This window comes from Chelonoidis abingdonii, chromosome 15 (assembly GCF_003597395.2).
Source record: "Chelonoidis abingdonii isolate Lonesome George chromosome 15, CheloAbing_2.0, whole genome shotgun sequence".
NCBI classification, from domain to species: Eukaryota; Metazoa; Chordata; order Testudines; family Testudinidae; genus Chelonoidis; species Chelonoidis abingdonii.
The window spans coordinates 26,413,939-26,434,688 of NC_133783.1; the positions used below are offsets into that span (position 1 = coordinate 26,413,939).

General features: G+C 43.1%; 1 protein-coding gene across 5 annotated transcripts in view; it reads left to right on the plus strand.

Moving 5' to 3' along the window:
- Positions 1-20,750, plus strand: part of MCU (mitochondrial calcium uniporter) — a 191,684-nt gene that overhangs the window by 87,173 nt on the left and 83,761 nt on the right. Inside the window, exon 1 of one of the 5 annotated variants that reach the window (XM_032765861.2) lies at positions 508-627. The exons of the other annotated variants lie outside the window; for them this stretch is intronic. Coding sequence (XP_032621752.1) covers positions 622-627 — 6 coding nt within the window. The 5' untranslated portion in view covers positions 508-621. Of the gene's footprint in view, positions 1-507; positions 628-20,750 lie in introns of those variants that run through there. 5 annotated transcript variants of the gene reach the window in all.

Genomic DNA, 20,750 nt, shown 5'->3' on the forward strand with positions numbered 1-20,750 from the left:
AGAAGGGGACTAAGTTTCATGCCAAGTTTTTTTAGAAACCACTTAGCTGTGGTGAGAAGCAACTAGGGGTGAGGGGAAAAGAAGGCAAGTAGTAATGTAATAGATCTTCATTCTCATATCTGTGCTCCCTGTGTCTGAATCTGGCTGAACTCCTATGTTTTAAAGGTCTGAGCAGTTAATTACTCACCTAGCACAATCTCAGTTACATGTGGAAAGGATCCTTAACTCTTACTTCACGTGAAGTAAAATTATTGAACGTTCATCCTGCTTTTTGTTCGGACAGTAAGGTTGGAGATCTATGGAGGAGTTAGGCATCCAGATTCTACTGAATCCCTTTTTGGATTTAGGCACCTAATTTCCTTGGGCTTCTTTGAAAACCCCGCCTAATACATTAGGTCAGGATATTTCCAAGAACATGGAGAAATAGCTGTCTGATAAAAATCTCTCATTGTTTTTCCTTAGCAGGCCTGAACCTTCAAGGGCATGTTAAGGCGCATGAGGTCAGAGGCATGGTAGCCAGCCTCAGTTTGGTTCCTATCCAGGAAATTTGCAGGGCAGCGATCGGAGTTCTTCAGATACTTTGTCAAAGCATTATTGCGTGGACTCAGCATCACGGCATGAATGCAGGTTTGGCCCATCAGTATTAAAGAACTTGTTTCTGAGTTGGGAGTAGCCCGGATCTCATGCCCCCATAGATTTAACTTTTCATGATATTTCCGTAAGTAATTTTTTTTGTGTTGTCTTTTTGAATTGTCTTAATCCTCTCTACATGTAAAGAAATCTAATTTTTTGTTACTGTTGCATACCATGCTAATTGCATTACATTATAAATACTTGTTTATATTGTAACAAGTGTTTACATGTTAGTGTTACTAAATATTACTGGAATTTCAGTCTGAAAGTGAGGATCTATTATTTCTGCTTGCCTTTCAGAGGAAAAATACTTATCTGTAATATATTTCCATTTCCCTTCTCCCCAGAGAGTTGGGAGTGGTTTTGTGCTTGCTAGAGTCTATACAGTTTTGGGGGGAAACAACAAATCAGTTGAGACTAATACTGTTGCTTAATATACTGTGGATAAGTGTGCGTCGCCTCATACTTACGTAGTTTACTAGTAGAGAACAGTAAAGTAAGAAGGGAGTTCAGCTAGGTCCTCCCCCCACACCAATTGAAAGCTTGGATCCAAGAGAGGAATTTCTAATTTCTTTCTGAGAAGTGAGAATTAGTTAGAGGTAAGTAACTTACATCCGCATTTTGTCTTATGAGGAGAGATGAATGTTCAGACTTACAAACAGACCCCTCTATATTGACTGTTCAAGTTTGTAAGTAAACGGATGATAACCAAAATATAAGTCCCCATATAGAGAGCCCCAAAGGCAAACCATTAACATATATAGTCTCAGTAAGGCTGGAGTCATTATGATCACTTTTTTTTTTTGTATTGATTTGACTAACTGAGGGGGTTGTACAGGATTGTTATGTGGAAATATATTCTTCCATTCCTTGACTGCTGTTTCTGCAATGGTGGTAAAAATGCGAGTGCAATTCATGTTTCTTTGGGGGCATGAGTTTAATTCTTGTTGGCTAGTTAAGTTCTGCTCAGTGGTGGACAATTGAAAATTGCTCTCCTGTCCCATTCAGAGACTGGCTAATATTTTTCTTTCTGAATGGGAGAGCAAACATAATTCAGAAATTCATATGCTTGTTCTGTTAAAATGTTTAGTTAAACATTCAAGTCATATTGTTTTGTTAAAATTGTTAACTAAAGTAGTGAAATGAAATATTAAAAAAAAAAAAATTAAAGCGACTGTGTCAGCCAGGTCAACATGAGAAACTTAAAATATTGGCTTCTGTAGCTAACTCAGTCATCTTCAGCTTCCTTTTCCTGCTTGTTTATAATCTGGAAAAGAAAAGCAAGCTTTCCTGCTTTTTCAGGTCCCAAACAATTTCTCAGTTTGGAATGAATTAGTCCAAGGAAGAAAATATTCTTTCTACACTGGCAGAAGAAGCTACTGCTATTAAAAGCGAGATTATCACTTCAACAGTCTTTGAATCCAAGTGCTTAAGTGACTTCCACCAGTTCGCTGGTGTGACTTTCTTTAAAACATCATCAGCAAACATATATTTCTTGAATGGTTCACCCTTAGCTCTGAAGTTTATTACAGTTAGCATTATGGAGGGATGATAGCTGGATGTCCATGTCATAGCCAACTCCTCTTCTTCAGCAGTTAAGGTTTGACCATGGTACCGAGTATTGAGAATATTTGCAAGAAAATGAGCTGGAGACAGTGCTTGTCCCATTTGTTTTTTTAACGCTTGTAATTTAACTCTGTCATTGCATATTTCTCTTTTTAAGTTCTCACTCAGTTCCCTCCAAATGTCAATAGCATCAGCAATAAAACAGCTATTTCCCTGCATTTTGTTCAAGGCTACAGAAATAGGCTTCAGGGTATTCAGCATGTGTTCAACATTTCTCTTAAGCCCAGTGTTCAGAACTTTGACTGTGACAGTGCCATCTGTTTTTTCACTATTTTTGTTCACAAACTGTCTTCAGATTAGGTCAGTTCTTGATACAGGGCTCAAAACAGCCCATTACTGAGTTCCATCGCACATCTTATGGGAGAGTTAGCCTGGTTCCTCCTACTTTTTTCAGAGCAGCTGCTGCAAAGTGGTTGTTACGGAAGTATTTTGCCATTTCAACAACATTAGCCTTTATTTCTGGAACACTGAAGGCTTTGGCTAGGACATACATCAAATGAGCCCTGCAACTGTATGTTATTAGCTTGGAACTCTCTTCTAAATCATTTCTTCTCATCTTGGATACATTTGCAGCATTGTCTGTGACCAAGCTGTGTACTAGACATTTGATTTTTTTTTTCACAGTTTGTTATAGCTTTTCCTGCTACATCTTGTACGTATTCTGCTGTGTGTGCATTTCCTGATGTATCAATTCCCTTCTTCTGTTGTCACACAAGCATATACAACAAGATCATTGTGGACATGACTCCACCCATCAAGACTCAAGTTAACAGTTTTACCCTCTAAACCAGGGATGGCCAACTTGAACCTGAGAAGGAGCCAGAATTTACCAATGTCCATTTCCAAAGAGCCACAGTAATACGTCAGCAGCCTCCCATCAGCAACTGCCCTGCCCCTGGCTCCCAGCACCTCCCACCCACCAGGAGCCCTGCTGATCAGCGCCTCCCTCTCCTTCCCCGCACCTCCCGATCAGCTGTTCATTGGCATGCAGGCAGCTCGGGGGGGGGGGACGGGCGGGGAAGCAAGGGCACAGCAGGCTTAGGGGAGGGGGTAGAAAGGGGTGGAGTGGGATCAGGGCCTGTGGCAGAGCCAGGGGTTGAGGAGTGAGCACCCCCTGGCACATTGGAAAGTTGGTACCTGTAACTCCAGCCCGGGAGTGGTTGCCTATACAAGGAGCCGCATATTAACTTCTGAAGAGCCACATGTGGCTCCAGAGTCACAGGTTGGTCACTCCTGCTCTAGACCTTTTGCACACTGCTCAATTTCTCTTTCATACACTTTATCCAGCAATTTGTCTGCGACATCTGCTCTGTTGAGTGAACTGTAGCCTGGTCTTAATGATTGAACCATGTTAATGAAGTGCGGGTTCTCAATCATACGGAAAGGAGAGTTGCATAAACAAACCGGACAATTTTTTCATCAATTGCCTCTTTTTGTAATCTGCTGGTGCTTATCACAAACTTATCTATGGTTGTTTCTGGATGACGGAGATTTTTTTTTTCTTTTTTCTACAGGTGATGTTTGTCACATAGCCACAGTATATGATGTGACTGAAACACAATCACTGGCAGATAACTCTCTGAAACTATAGAAAATGATGGTGATCTTGAAGGTGGATAGTCTTCAGAATTCTGTATGTTGAGGATGGATTCTCCTAAACAAAATAAGTCAATGCATTATTTAATTATTATTCCCATACTGCTCATTTAGTATTACTCATTGCATTCACTGACACTCAGTACTACATCTCTACCTCAATATAACGTGACCCGATATAATGCGAATTCAGATATAGCATGGTAAAACAGTGCTCTGGGGGGAACGGGGCTGTGCATTCCGGTGGATCAAAGCAAGTTCGATATAACATGGTTTCACCTATAACTCAGTAAGCTTTTTTTGGCTCCCGAGGACTATTATATCAAGGTAGAGGTGTACTTTAAAGGTGAAATTGTAAAAGGAAGATCTAGATCTGTCTATTTCAGTGATTTATTTTTTATCACAGCTGCGTCTAAAATGATAGTAGTATCGAGTAACAACAAACATGAGAATTCAAGAATAGTTCAGAAGGAAGAAAGGCAGCCCTTAAGAAAGAAATGAAATGAAATAAAAAAGTTTACCAACCTGAAGATCCTGCATGTTTAGACATGTTCCTTTCATCATCTTCAACACAGCTTCCTCCTGAGAGAGAACATTTCTCATCATGATGTTTCATTTGGGCAGCCAGGCTTTGCATTTCTTTGTTGCACTGTTTTTGGATTTTGCACACCTGCCTGTCTTAACCACAGGTAGAGGAACTTCATTAAAATATTCCCAAATTGGGTCTCTTTTTACGGCATGCTGCCATTATAGGCTTTCCCTGCTAGTGAGAGAATGATATGTAGATCTCAAATTAATGAAGCGTCCACTCAGAAAGACCTCAAGACTTCTGGAATATGCTGCTCAAACAGTTTCACTTTTGTTTCTACTGACTGTCCTTCCCTTCTGACATTAATCTCCAGACTTCTTCTCCTTCTGCTCCCAACAACCTTCTATTCATTGAACTTTTTGAAACTTCGCACTTTTACAGAGAGGAAAGGGATTGACTCTATGTACACAAATTTGCAGAAGGACAGTAGGATTAAGGTCTTATTTCTTACCTCTATATATAATTTATTTAAAAATATTTTTGCTATTAACAAGCATGTTATCTCTGGAGACACAAATCCACAGTTTGAGAATTGCAAAACTAAGCATCTCTGATGGTATCTTCTAGACTGAGCACTCAATCCCATTGGGTAGATAGAAAGATTAACCTAAATCTATACAGAAGACCCTGAAACCCCATAAAATTGGATCCCTAATCCATGAACTCTTGGAATTTATTTACAAAACTTTTCTTAAACATTACACGAATATATTGTCTCATACTATAGAACTAGAATTTATAATCCCTATTCCCTATAATCTCTATTCCATGATGAGTTTTTTAATTGATTGATTTTTTCCTCAAAAAGCATTTTATCAAAAAAATCTGATTTAAATAAAAAATTATATTATTATTTATGATTTTATTTTAAATCTGTGGTCCCCAACCTTTTCATCTGGCGGGCGCCAGACGAAGGACCATGGCGGCGGTGGAGCATCCACCGAAATGCTGCTGAATTTCCACAGCATTTCGCTAGCAACGCCTCTTGATGACATCGCTTGTTGGTGGCAAGCGGCGTCATTGAGAGGTGTCACTGCAGAAATTCGACAGCAATGCCTCTCGATGACTCTGCTTTCCGCTGACAAGCAGCGGCATCGAGAGGCGTCACTGCTGAAATGCCGCAGAAATTTGATGGCATTTCGGCGGATGCTTCACCGCTGGCCAGGATGCGAGTGCATTTAGATGCCCATATGGGCACCATGGCGCCCGTGGGCACTGCGTTGGGGACCCCTGTTTTAAATCATTGATTTTTATCCACCCTGGTGTTTGAGCTCTGTACTATCTTCAATGTAAAGAGTGCAAGACAATGGCTGAGCGCATTTGAAACTATTTTAAATTAAGACCTCTCTAAGTTTAGTTCTCTTCTAGTGATGGGACTATCATTAAAACAAAAATAGAAGTTGGAATTCAGAAAGCTACTGCCTCAGTAAATTGCTTTTAATGTAAATACTATTTTGTTTTCCTTTTTACCCAGGGTGAAAGTCCCCTTTAAAATATGATTGACTATAAAAATGACATGGTAAAAATAGCACCCCAGTATTGCATGTCTACTCCATTCCATTTTGTCAATAACCTAGGCAAAAAGCCATCAATCTTTTTATTTTACCCCTTTAGAGCTAACATAAATGCAGAATTACAAAGCAGCATTTTACCTTGAGCATTAACAATAAAATACAACAATTTCAACTCAATAATTTTGTTCTTGGTTAGGTCCGTGTTGTTTTGTACATATCTTGATTTTTTCAGTACTTTGAAATTGAGGTGGTACCAGTCTTCTTATAAATCTTCATTTTGACTTGTACATTTGACTGGAGGTCTAAGGAGTAAGAAAATGTCCCATATTTAGCCTCCTTTCTGACTATAACCATGCTTTAAAAATGAAAAGGATGCCTCAGTGGCTCAAGTATCTTTGACCTTGAGCCACCTTGCCCAGCCAATTGAAATGCACAAACCTGTGGCTGTTTTAGGATATCCCTTGCAGCAGTGGAATGGATATGCTGTTTGAGTGTCACCACAGTGAAACAAATTGTAAGTGCTGAATTAATTTCTTTGTACAGTGGTCATAACTGAATTTGTACTAAAATGTGCTATGAATGCTTCTGGAGACTCCAACTCTTCAGTTGGCAACAATGAATGGGTGAAAGACTAGCCTAGCTTTGAACAAAAATCACAATGCTGGTTATTGATTTAACATGCCAACGTTACCAGGAATGTAACTTGACTTTTGTGGTAACAACTAATATCCATAGTTGGTTCATCAGAATATATGCCTTGAATATAAGTTTCAGTACCGCCTGTTGGGATATCTAATAGCTAGGATGAAAGGATAGTAGCTGCAAGCAGATGCATAGTTGGAGCATTAATTCTTCAGGGGGATCTTGTCCCCTCTCTCTTGGAAACCTATTCTTTTTCTCTTTCCCTTGCCAGCACGTGTTCTTCCTTCCATTCAGTTATGCACTGTACAAAGATATTAGATTCTGGTACATAATGCTGGGAATAATGTACCAGAATGCTTACCATGTTAAGTTTGGTGCTAAAGAAATTGTTTTCTAAAATGTATGCTATGACTTTTATATGGTCTCAGAAAAGTTTTGTAAGTCTTTGCATCTCTTTAACTGTAAATACATAGAATGATAAATCTTAAAACTGGCTTATTACCAACCTTCTATTATTCGAAGTAGGTGCAGTAGTTAATGTAGCAAAGATTTCCCATGATGTGCTAATTAATTACATGTACATTATAATGTGTTGAGTTCTTGCTGTTTCCTATTACACTAAGGTCTTTCATTTGAAAAATTCAATTTCTGGTGAAGACTAAATGCTTTGGGAACAAAAAAAAAAGATGGAACCATAGAGTCTTGAGTATACTGGAGAAAGAGCTTCTGTTTGCTTTTTTTTTTTTTAAGACTGTCTTGTTGAAATTAAGAGTATGAGTTAAAATGTGTTTTCATGGAGAGCTGAAGATTTAAGGTAATGTGGGTATACTGCTTCCATTGAGATACCGGACAATACCAAAGGACTCAGTTAGGGTTGGAGAACTTCTGAAGCCTTTTCTGAAGAGCTTGCCTCCTAGGAGAGTGTAGCGAGGCGATGGGATATCCCACAGTCCTGCTGTGGGATGAACCTTTCCCAACCCTGCTGTGGGCGTGGCCACCGGGGCCTGCTCCCGCCCCTCAGAGGTCACGGCGCAGACCCGGAAGTATAAAAGCTGACCCACAGAACTCAGTGGGGCCCCGGCCCCCGCAGTGGCCAGAGGTCTGCGGCCCCTGCTCGCCGACGCTCACGCTCGGCCAGCTGAGCCTGCCCTGTGCTCGCTACCACGGGGAGGACTGGCCAAGCTTTCCCTGCGCCAGCTACCCCAAGGAGGACTGGCAGGGTCCACCCCGCTACAGCTACCCGGAGGAAGAGTCGAGTCTGCCCCACACCAGCAACCCTGAGGACTGGCCGGGACCGGCCCGCTCCAGCTACCCTGAGGAAGAGCCGAGCCTGCCTTTCGCCAGCTACCCCGAGGACCCGCTAAGCCCACCCGTGAACACTTACCCCGAAGAGCCTGTTGACTTACTGTTTGCTGCCCCACCCTGACCTGAGGGCCGGTCCTAGAACTGTTACTGCTCAGCCCTACCTCAGGGCCTGAGCCTATTGACTTACTGTGTTTGCTGCTCAGCCCTTCCTAAGGGCCCGAGCGTAGTGACTCATGTTAGTTGTTGCCCCGCTCTGACCATGGCCCGGGCTTAAGGCTACTAACAGCGAGGCGGCGGGATATTCCACAGCCCCACTGCGGGACAAACCGCGGCCGCGCCGCGTCACAGAGAGATTTTAACATCCAAGAGCAAGTCACTAATTATTGTCAACACAGGGTACAAATGTTTTCATTGGTTCTTGCATCTGAACTATGTTCATAGCATTTTGACCTCTTTCAGGAGCTTTTTCGTTTTGCTTCAGGACTTTCTGACCCTTGTGCAATCCCGTATCTGACCAGGTGATTTAGTGAAAACTGTCACTTTAATCTCTTTCAGCCTGTGCTTTTATCTCACTTAATTCTGCTTTGATAAATCAACCAATTACCTGTTGTTTTTCCTAAAGTAAACTATCAGCATAAGGGATGCTCTTAAGTTCTTGTTCACCCACAAGGTACAGGAAAAGAAAAAGGAGGAGGTTATTGGGAGTTCTGAAAGATTAAAACGAGTAGAAGGCAATCCAGACTTAGATGAGGACTCAGACATAGAATCAGAAAGCCTAAGTAAAAACTGGCAATTAGTTAAACCTAGGAGAAAGGGATCAACCAAAAATAGAACAGTGAGGTTGAGAAAGATTCATAAGGAGATGGGCATTCAAGATGAATCTTAAAAAGAGGAAGGAAAATGATGGAGCAGGTAATAGTGTCTGCTTTGCTTATGAAGTACTCTGAACTACTCTAAAAGGGTATTATTTAAGCCCCAGAATATAATGGGGAACGGAAACAAGGATTACAAATATGCTAGCTGTATGATTTGGAAGAGAGGTGCAGCTGCATGCTAAAATAGGATGTAATGCCTGAAATATGGCTGAATGTAATTCCATCACAGATATTATTCTTTCTTTAAAAAAAGAAAAACAGTGCCCTAGCTTCACACAGGCTGTGGGTATTGAGGTCCCCCCAGAGGGAGTTCACCATATGAGAGGAGTGGGCTGGTTAGCCACATGCATTTGGGAATCTCCACATTGTATAGGGGAAGTGATTTGTTTGGTTTTTTGTTTCAGTATATTTTTGAGGTGTGAAGGATTTAAGGGAGAGAAGATAGGGAAGGGATTGTGGAAACTAAGGATAATGCTCTAAAGTTTCATTGGTTATTTATGTTGAGGGTGTTAATTTTACATGTTTGTAAAATGATGGGAGGGGTGGACAGGACAGTTTGTAAAGGGAAAGTGGGGAGAAGAGAGCTCAAAAAGTTAAAAGGTTTGGAGGAGAAGTTGGGCTGGGATAATGAAAACAAAATCTTCAGATCCAAACAAATTTAGATTTAAGAATGAAAATTGATATTTTATGCAGGAGAATATTTTTGAGTGCAGAAACCTACCAATGGCACAAATGAGCTTTCAATTTAAAAATATTACTCTTTTAAAAAAAAAAAAAGGTAAAAAAATCCAGTTATTTGAATTAGGGCTTTAGGTGATATTTGACGTTTTTCTTTTTCTTTAAAGAATATTATCTACCAGCTAACATTTATATATTTTATCCTGGGTAATACAGTTAAACTCTACACCATACCTAGCAGTGCTTTTAATAGTTTTAAAAAGAAAAAAAGCTTTTCAAGCTATCAAAGCTGAAGTCTCAGATATGTGCTTTGTACAAGAAAGTCACCTTAAAGAGGAACATAAAAAATACATCAAAGGTAACTGGTTCCACATGCTTTGCATGCTTTACATTTCTCCAGGAACATCAAGTAAAAGAATAGCAATCATTGTTGTCAAACGTATCTTTCCAATTAAAGGATAAATGTAGAGGTAATGAAAGCAGATGTCTACTACTTACCTGTAGAACTGGTGATAGAATACTAATTTTAGGAAATACTTACGCCCTAAATCAAGGTGATATGCTTTTTTTCAGGAAATACTTTCACATACTAGAAGATTTTAGAGAGGGAATATTATTACTGGAGGCAATTATATTGTGTCTGGATATGAGGTTAGGTGAGAGAGCAGTAAAATAAAGTATAGAAAACCAAACAGAATAATCTCTCTAATGTTTAAACATGGTTTCTGTGATTTCTGGAGGTGTCTTAATCCCAAGAGAAGAAACGACTCATTTTTAGTACCCCATAGAACAGTGTCTCTCAACCTTTCCAGATTACTGTACCCCTTTCAGGAGTCTGATTTGTCTTGCATACCCCCAAGTTACACCTCACTGAAAATCTACTTGCTTACAAAGTCACACATAAAAATACAAACGTCACAGTATACTATTAGTGAAAAATTGCTTTCTCATTTTTACCATATAATTATAAAATACATTCGTTGGAATATAAAGATTGTACTTGCACTTCAGTGTATAGAGCAATATAAACAAGTCACTGGCTACATGAAATTTTAGTTTGTACTGACTTCGCTACGGCTTTTTATGTACAGGCAGTCCCTGGACTTACAATGCTGTTTACAGGAACCAATTGTGTTGTAAGTCAAAATGTCGTAACTCAGAACATCAATACATTCCATTGTGGGATTGAGCATTGTAAAGTCGAAACCAATTGTTGTAAGTCGAATTGGGGCATCAATTCAGAAACATAAGTGCAGTTCATCATAAATGAACGTTGTAAAGTTGAGGATTGCCTGTAGTCTGTTGTACAAGCAGGCAAATACCTAGATGAATTGATGTACCCCCTGGCAGACCCTTGCATACCCCAGGGGTACGCATAACCCTTGTTGAGAACCACTGCCATACAATATATGCGAGAACAGATATTCTAAAATCTCTGGCTCTTTGCTTCATACAGAAACATCAGCATAGCAAAGCTCTATTTCCTGGTCAGATCATGCAGCAGTTTGGCTTCTTATTAGAAACTGGCAAGACGCACCTAAAATGAAAAGATGGAGATTAAACATCCTATTTGCATATGACCAGGTAAGAGTTCAAGATGTCAGAGGACAGTAAGCCATTTTTTTCCGCATCAAAATCAAAGATCTCCTTCCTCAGCCTACTATAAAACATTACTCATTCAAGCCAAAATCATAATTTAATTAAGTAACACAATACCTGCAGCAGATTTGTCTGGAGTTCAAGGATGCTTAGTGAAGCTTTGGAACTTCAAAGATAAAAAGTGCTATATGCATTCGTGATCATTAACAGCAATGTACTTAGAAACAGGACCACTGAACTGGAGGGATATATTGTAAATCTTTTAAAGATGTTTACGGTCTGTCATAGAGCTTTATTATGGTTCTGTTTCAAAGGCGATGGATTCTCTTCTGATTGTATGCTATAAAGCAGGGTTTGGCAACCTTTCAGAAGTGGTGTGTCGAGTCTTCATTTATTCACTCTAATTTAAGGTTTCCCGTGCCAGTAATACAATTTTAACGTTTTTAGCAGGTCTCTTTCTATAAGTTTATAATATATTAACTAAACTATTGTATGTAAAGTAAATAAGATTTTTAAAATGTTTAAGAAGCTTCATTTAAAATTTAAATTAAAATGCAGAGCCCGTGGACCGGTGGCCAGGACCCAGACAATGTGAGTGTCACTGAAAATCAGCTCGCGTGCTCCCTTTGGCACGCGTGCCACAGGTTGCCTACCCCTGTTCTAGAAGCTAAGCGCACTCACTAGCTCAGAAAATCTTCTCGCTCTTGCTATTTTACATAATTAACTCTGCTGCTTACTGTCATGTGTGGAGAGAACATGGTACCCATCAGTGCACTAGTCTGTGCTGCAGACTAATTTTGTTTTCTGTAACATGCTTCATTTCATAACAATTTGGTTTGGAAGCAGTAGTTTGGCATCTGTTGGCTGTAGTTGGAAGCAGAATACTTCCTTCAGGAGTAACTTGTAGTATCTAAAGCAATTCTTGAGCAGATTTACATCTAAATAAAAGTGCATGCTTTCTGAAGAAGAATGAAATGAGGAGTGGAAGGTGGGGAAGATGTCAATGTTAACATTTCTGCTCTAATTTTATAAAATTGGTATTCAAACTACTTACTTGAGAGAGGGGCTTATTTTGGAATATTTGGAGAAATAAAGAGCTCAAATTTGGTTTCCTGTGGAACAATTTAAGAGGTTGAGATGTAAATGCAATTAATGCCTACCAATAGCCTGTAGTGTACAAACTCAGACACAGAACCATGGAAGGTGATTGCAAGATTGAAAAGATTAGATCTCTGAAATGGCCTTGCTCATCTGGAAAACCCCTTGCTGCATTCGTGTATGCGTATAAATTTTAATCGTGACTGACAAGCATGCGGGGGAAGAACAGACTCAATAATTTCTAAGTGTCTGGGGAAACCTGCATGTGACAACATGCTGGAAATGAGACTGCAGAACTGCCTTGTGTTTCTAGGGATAGTATGGGAGTTCCCTGCACCAAAGGTAATTCCTAAAGCTGAGAGTTACCAGTAGGAAGGGTGGGGGGGAAAGAAAGGAGGACAGTATTTAATAATGAGCTTATTTTAAAGCTTAACTTTGCCACTAAGCCCGACTGACACCTGCATAGTATTAGAACCTTGCTATTGTTAGGGGAATGGGGATTCTGGGCAGCATCACGCTCTTCCCTAACCTTGTTGCTTCAGTAAGCAGAGGGAATGTCATGACCCAGCAAGAATATCTCCCTGCCTTCCATGTACATCACACACCCAGGAAAGCAAACAGCAGTAATAAACATTGGCAGTTGTACTGGAAGGGCTTTCCGAGTTCCACTAGTAACCTTGGCGCTGCTGCTGCAGGGTTGTTGTCTGTATTGACTGAAAGCTACAGTGTTATATCCTCTATCAGATTTGTCTCTGGGGTGATTTTTCTTTCCTTCTTTAAAAAAAAAAAAAAAAAAGGAAAAAATATTTTAAATCTGCCTTTTGAATGAACAGAGGGAGTTGGCTTCTGTTCTCTCCATTCCCCCCCTTTTCTCCAACTCCTCCCTCCATCACACCAAAGTGTGCAGTAGAATTCATGTAGTTTTGAATAGCAAAACCTTTATTGGTTCCTCTGCTGCTGCTGAGCTGTTTAAAAAATAAAAATATACGTTACAAGGAGGCAGAAACAGATGGCTGAGCTTGCTTGCTTCCATCAGCAAATTTTAAAAACAATGACATTTTAATACTCCAGCACCAGAATATTGATTGACTGGGGGAAGGAGAATGAGAGGCATTTAACCAGGTATGAAAAGTATTTACTTCCCATACTGTCCACACATGCACACTGCATCTAAGCTTGCACAGAAAGCTTTCATTTTCAAGTGCATGTTCAATGAAGAATTTAAATGTTTCTTTTATTTAAAACCATTTTTAAACCAAAGAACTCAGTAAGGGCTAGTTGTGCCACATGTAGATTTATACATTATCAGCCATCTTTACATAATATCCTTATATGAGAGTGGCAAAAATATTTTTGAATAGCATGTGTGTAACCTTTCCTTCAGCCATTTTTAAGCTGAGATTTTGCTCAGATTTTCAAAAAGTCCCCTTGAAGAAGAGACCAAACACAGAAAATTTCAGCCTAAAATATGAATGCTACAGTTATGAGTGAAAGTAACAATCAAAATTTTTGTCCTCCATTACAGTGGTAATCAGAATATCATGACTCAAGATTAGCAAACATTTTCTGTGCAAAACTGTCAAAGCTGAGTTGGGGTGCAAGAGAAGGAAAAATAAAAATATTAATTAAATCATTGTCCATTCCCAACATAACTGTCCAAACTACAATGCTGGTAACTTGCAGAGATTAAGTAGTAATTTCCTAGCCTTGCAGTCAATCCTCTCTCCATTTCCCCTCTCACCCTACCCACTCCAGATTATTTTGATCTGCTAAAAACACTTCAAGACTATCTAAAGGTTTTAGACTGACTTAAACTGCTGAAAAATTAGAGTAATACCAGAGGACCAGAGACTAGGCTAGGGGAGGGGTCACAGAGTAATGCGTTTATGCTGCCTTAAAGTATTAGTTCTACACTGAAAAGGGACTCTGTAAAAGTGGCATAGTCAGTGTGTCTCACAGATTTCCTTATCAAATATATTTAGAGCAGGTCTGCACTACAAATTTTTACAGCAGTGCAGCTGCAGTGCTTCTGGTAAACATGCTTTAAGCCAGGGGTGGGGAACCCTTTTTCTATCATGGACTATTGACCCACAGAAAAAAATCAGTCACGTTCCAAAGATTGCCCTGTGGTGGAGCGTGAAGGCTCAGGGCTTCCCCTAGGCTCTGGGGTGGGGCCAGAAATAAAAGCTTATGGGTGCGGGAGGGGACTCTTGGCAGGGGTTGGAGTGTGGGTGAGGGCTCTGGCTGGGGATATGGACTCTGGGATGGGGCTGGGGATGAGGGGTTTGGGATACAGAAAGGGGCTCTGGGCTAGGGCCAAGGGGTTTGGAGTGCAGGAACAGACTCAGGGCAGGGGATTGGGGTGCAGGAGGAGGTTCGGCAGTGCAGGCTCTGAGAGGGAGTTAGGGTGTGGGGAGGGTTCCGACCTGGGGCAGGGGATTTGGGGTGCAGGCTCTGGCTGGGCGACGCTTACCTCAGGCAGCTCCTGGTTGGTGGCACAATGGGGCTAAGGCAGGCTCCCTGCCTGTCCTGCCTCCGCGCTGCTCCCAGAAGAGGACAACATGTCCGACCCCTAGGTGGAGGGGTCAGGGGGCTCTGGGAGGTGTGCACTGCCTGCACCTGCAGCCCTCCAGCTCCCATTGGCCACAATTCCCAGCTAATGGGAGCTGCAGGGGCAGCACACGGAGCTTCTCTGGTTGCCCTGCTCCTAGAGGCTGCAGGGGCATGTGGTCACTTCTGGGAACTGCACGGAGCTGACCAGACTCTTAACTGTCTGGCAACCCTAGCTTCCCTCCGCAGCAGGGTGAGCCAGCACTTGCAGCTCCAGCCCTGCCGGAGTGGCTGAGGCCTGGGGCTTGTGGCCTGTAGAGGAGAGCCTTGCTGCAGCTTTATGAAATGAAGCAGCGGGCCGGAGGTTCCCCACCCCTGCTCTGAGCCAACTGGTGAAAGCTCTCCCATCAGGTTAATAACTCCACCTTCACAAGAAGCAGTAGCTATGTTGGTGGGAGAGCTCTTGCCATCATAGCTCTGTCTACATCAGCACTTAGGTCAGTATAACTACATAGCTCAGGGGTGCGGATTTTGCACACCCCTGAGCAACATAAGTTATACCAAAGTAAATTTTGTGGTATAGACTAGGGCTTAATTTGCAAACAAAAATCTTTTCTAGTTGCTAGTTCCACAAATTCAGCCTGGGTTTTGTGACTCAGGTTGTCTGCCACCTGCCACATCTTGCATTGTTAAACCATTTACAAATGTTCTGCAGCTCAGTTATACCTGTGAAACCTCATTCCTTCAGATCATACCCTTTTTGATTTCTTCATAAACGCACTTAAGCCTAATGGGGATGCACAGGTTTCAGTGAGGGCATAATCTGGTAATGATCCATGAGATTTTAAAACAAAAAACAACAAAAAACCCCACCAAAATCTTGACTCAGAGCCCAGGACTAGTTTGTGAGCCAGAAGACATCTTATATTCACAAACTGAGCAAATGTGAGATGGACATCTGAGACAACTAATATGGAACACCACAATGCCATTTTTAGTAACCTTTTAGGATAGAACTGTGCTTGAAGTGCTTAAATTGCATGCTTACTGTGAATGGGCATATATATATATATATATATTGATAGATCTCTCTCTCTCTCTCTCTCTCTCATATATGTGCTGTAGCTTTAAAAATACTGTGCGAGATGGCATAAGAACACTATACATTTTAAGATGGAACCATTTTTGGCTTCTTATGTTTGTTTAGTTCTTAGGTATGAAAATACTGCTATTTACTATCTTGGCATGCCAAACTCTACCCTGGGTATATCCTTGACTGGCCTCAAGCAGACTGATGCAACTACAGTGCGTTCCCAATGAACAGACTGATGATTTCATCTTAATATCCATATTTCTGTTGTCCAGTAGTAGACATGTTTCTGCCCCCACAAAGGAAGCAAGAGCATTACAAATATATCAAGTTTCCAATCCTTACCTTTAGTTATGAGGTAAGGAAACTCCCTTTTGAAAACAGACCCAGCACACTGAGGCCACTGTAAGTGCTTCAAGATTGGCTAGTGCTGTTACAGAACTGGGGGCTTTCTTCAGATGCCATATTGACGGGTTGGTCTAAGAACTCAAATGGAATAGAATTTTTTTTAAAAAAAAAAAACTAAAAAATTAAATGCTAAATTTAAGGCAATACTGCGTTGGCAGAGAAAAAATTTAAGTCAGGAAATGTGAAAGTTGAGCTTGAATGCACAATCTTATTACTTCCCTTCTTAGCAAGCCAAGAAAAATACCTGGTCAAAATCTTTCCCCTCTCACCATCCATATGAAGATTGTCTTTATAATCCTATAATCTCTTCGTCCCTTACCAATGAACAGTCCCACAGAAGCTATATTTGAAGTTACCACATGGCAAAGAAGTTTATCATCTCTTGGTCACTGCTACAATTGCTATTCCTCTGCCACACTACTCCTTCAGCTGTGCACAACTGTGCCTGCAATTTGTTCTCTCTTTTTTGAACAGCCTGTGATGCCTTTTTTTGTTTTTGTTTGTTTGTTTTTTTTTGCATGCATTCAAAGGCTCTTCCAAAAAGCTGTTGTAGTAATGAATAGTGGGAGGGAGGGAAAGGAAATATCTTCATAATATAATCTGTCCTCCTATGAGTAACTGGACTCTGTCATTATTTAACATTGCTTTTGTCTGCGCTAATTATCTAAATGGGCCTTTCATTGTTAGCAATGTTTGTCTATGTCAGGGGTAGGCAACCTATGGCATGTGTGCCATTTGAGAATGCTTGGTGAAGATTTTGTAGGTGTTGGTCTCTGTCTGAGGAGTTGGCGCAGATGGGGTTGTACCTCAGTGCTTGGCTGTCGACAATGGATCGTGTGGTGTGCCCGGGATGGAAGCTGGAGGCATGAAGGTAGGCATAGCGGTCGGTAGGTTTTCGGTATAGGGTGATGTTAACATGGCCATCACTTATTTGCACTGTGGTGTCTAGGAAGTGGACCTCCTGTGTAGATTGGTCCAGGCTGAGGTTGATGGTAGGGTGGAAGCTCAGGATTAAACAAAGACTGTGAATGGCTAGCCAACTACAAAAGCAGTTTCTCCTCCCTTGGTTTTCACACCTCAACTGCTAGAAGAAGGCCTCATCCTCCTTGATTGAACTAACCTCGTTATCTCTAGCCTGCTTCTTGCTTGCATATATATTCATGGACGAGACAAGAGAACCTGGAATTGATGGAATTAAATGTTTATTAGAAAATATTAAATAAAGGTGATACAAAGAGTTTGATGTGTCAGTCATTGGTCATCGGGGGAAACATACAGAGTATGGGGGGACACTGGCAATTGGTTATGGTTCAGCATATAATACATACAGCCTGTAATGTCCCCAATGCGGGGTGTACGGTGGGTGGGGTCAAGATATAGTAGGATAAGGTAGGGGCAGTGAGGGTACATGCTCTTTAGTGGGCTACATCACAGTCATGGGTATGATAAGCGGATGGGTAATGGGAAGGGTGACTCACGTGGTGGATCAGATTGGAAGTTCAGGACTCAGGGTATGGTTGAGTAGGGGGTTGTAAGGGTTTACCTCCCCCTGTGGGTGCGTGGGCTGTTTATAGAATCTCACCGCTAAGCAATCGCTCACTCCTGGTATTGGCGGGTGGCGGTGATGTGTTGTTCAATGTAATGTCTAGACCACGGATAGTGTCCGATGCCATTAAGCGTCTCATGAGCGCGCCTAGCCGCCATCCGCCACAGCCTGAGCCCGACGTTCGGTGTCCAGGAGGCCCAGGTCGCCAGCGCCGACGATCAGAGGTCGTTAGACTGTAGCCTCGCACGGGTGCAGTCCAGGGGCGTATTTTCTCGAGTTTGCGTGCTCGGACGCGGCGCCGGGGTCCTGTCTCGATATGGGATGGCACGTGAGCGAGGATGAATTTTTCCGCTCTCGTCGTGACGACGATGTCTGGGCAGCGGGCTGTCTGTTGCTGGGATGTGCGTGACTGAGTCTTCATCAGGTATGGGTGAGGCTCACTAGTGCGATCCTGGAGGGCGTTGGCGCAGCTGGCAGGCTCTGGCTGGGGGCTTGCAGTGCAACAGGACATGGGGCATGGGTCTCAGGGTGTGACTCAAGTTCCTGCATGCGCTTGTCCGGTTCCCCGTGGCGGATCAGGCTCCGTTGATGGGACTGCGTTAGCCGGGGCGCGGTGTATACGCAGTGGGCGAGCGGGGAAGCGCCCGCGGGGAGGAAAGTGGTTGCTGGAGTCCCACTGCGCGGTCACTATCTCAGGCTTGCCCTGGTCGGGTTTTTTTCCTCAGGGTTGCGTACAGCACATGGAATAGAGCCGGCGCGTTCAGGGGCTTGTGAGCCAGACGCTCTGGCCGAGGCTGACCCGGTGATGCTGCCCTCACGTCCGTCTGTGGCACCAGAACCCACCTCTGTCGTTCTCGCTCCAGACCACGGGCATGAGCCCGTCGGTTCCCTAGTCGGCGCATGGCGTTGCGGAGCGGACCCAGCGAGCGGTGTCCGCACCTGTCCGGCCTGAAATTCACCGTCCAGGGAGCCCGCGGAAGGTGTACATACTGGCGGAGGGAGGCTGCCATTCGGTTGCTCGTGGTAGCGTGCAGGCGGTCTATTCGGCCGCGACAGCGCTTAAGTGGTGTCCGGGCAGTCGGGAGCGAAGGGTGCATTGATGACCGGGATGATACAGATGGTCTCCATGCGGGGACGTTGGCGCACGGTCTGTGAGCGATATGAGTAGCCTGTTGGCTGGGCTCTCGGAGCAGGGAAGCCCTTTTTTTTTTTTTTGGACAGTGGCGATGGTGTTTGTCCTGCTTGTTGAGGCACTTTGCAGGCGGAACCTCTCAGGAGAAGGCGATGCGGGGGGAAGGAAGGTGTTGAGGTTGACTTCTGCATGGGGGCTGGAGGTGATGCGTGATCTGCAGCGTCTGCAGGATCTCCGGATGGTGTCCTCTGGGGTCCTGGCGGACGCGGACACCCGTGGCGTGCGAGGTGTTGGTAGCATGCCTTCGGTCCAGGGGACGAGGGGCTTGCCTGGATCTGGAATCTCGCCAGCACGTATCTCTTTTGCTCCGTCGATACGTGGAGGGAGCGCCTTTTTGGCATTGCGCGGAGACACGTCATTTCGTCGGCTCTCCATGGTGTTGAGATACCCTGGAGCCTTCGGGCATAACCGCGATAGGACCATGGGGTCATCCGCATTAGGCAAGACTCACCTTCCGTGCCGGTTGAGCCGTCAGCACCGTGAGATCGCTCGCAGGAGTGGCTCTGCATATCAGGTAAGACTAATGAGGGGATTATGAAAACGTATGAGGGCTTATGGATGGCAAACGACCTACATCCCCATACTGGCCAGCTTTACCAACGCTTTCGCATAGTAATAGAGAAGCTGCGCTCACAGCTTGGAGATAGACCAACTCACTTTCATCCAGACTTCAAGAAGACTGGAAGACGTGGAGTGCGCTCACCCTGAAGCTGAAACTTCACTGCCCCTCCATTGCATAGATGGTAGCAGCTGATATGAGGCCTAAGATATGGAGAAACGAGCTACAGTAATCTTCGAGAGATTACAAGGCTCGTGAGACGTACATCAGATGGTTGTAGGAAGAGCCCAGAGAGCCTCATGACAATCCTATACAAGGAACTCAATACCAATGAATGGTATACGCTACAGTTGTATCCTGGAGATGCTTGGCTAACACGATCAAGAAGAACAGTATGCCACCCGGAATGAGGTTGGAGGATAAGACAAGGTGACGTCGGAGAGAATTTATAGCTGGCGAATACAGAAGGGTGTGAGATAAGATAAGCTGAGTTCGCTACGGAAAACATAAAGGGCTGACTCATCTGAAGCCCTAGAGACTGATAAACAAAGGCCCAGCACGGCTACAGGCTAAGGAGATACACTAGAGAGCGGGCAAAAAAAAAAGTAATCCTGTTCCTCCAGAATATCCCGTGTACCCCAACGCAGTGCACAACAAATAGACAGAGCAGCCAGCAGCAGAAACGTGAACATGTATGGAGAAAATGGAAGAAGGAAATTCATAACACAATGCAAAGTGGCTGCGGACCTGAGATACAGAGCACAGCAATCTCCCAAAGAACAGTCACATCACATAGACGACTCGCAGCAGTGGGTCAGAAATGAAGAGTGACAGACGTGGAAGACATGATCAAACTACGGCTAAAGAAAAAAACGCAACGTAATGAACGCCTACTAGCACATCGAAACAGCGCTAGCAGCAGGCTTCAACAATATGGTAACACAAGGAGGAGTGCTGATGCATTAAAGACCATGCAAGGACAGCACGTGCACACCGGCCAATACTGCCTTCCACACTGGAAGTCTATTCAGGCATATATGCCGCCAAGCTATACTGGCCATAGGGCCAGTAATGAGCACAGTCAAAAGGCTTGGGAACAAACAGAACTCAAAACCAGTTGCCATAGATAGAGCAGTCGCCAGGGATCAGATCTAGACAGACAATCTGAGCAAGCCTGGATTGCTAGGGAAAGCTATATCAGTGCTGAGTGATTGTGATGTCTGGGATACACAGTCAAGCGGACACAAGGA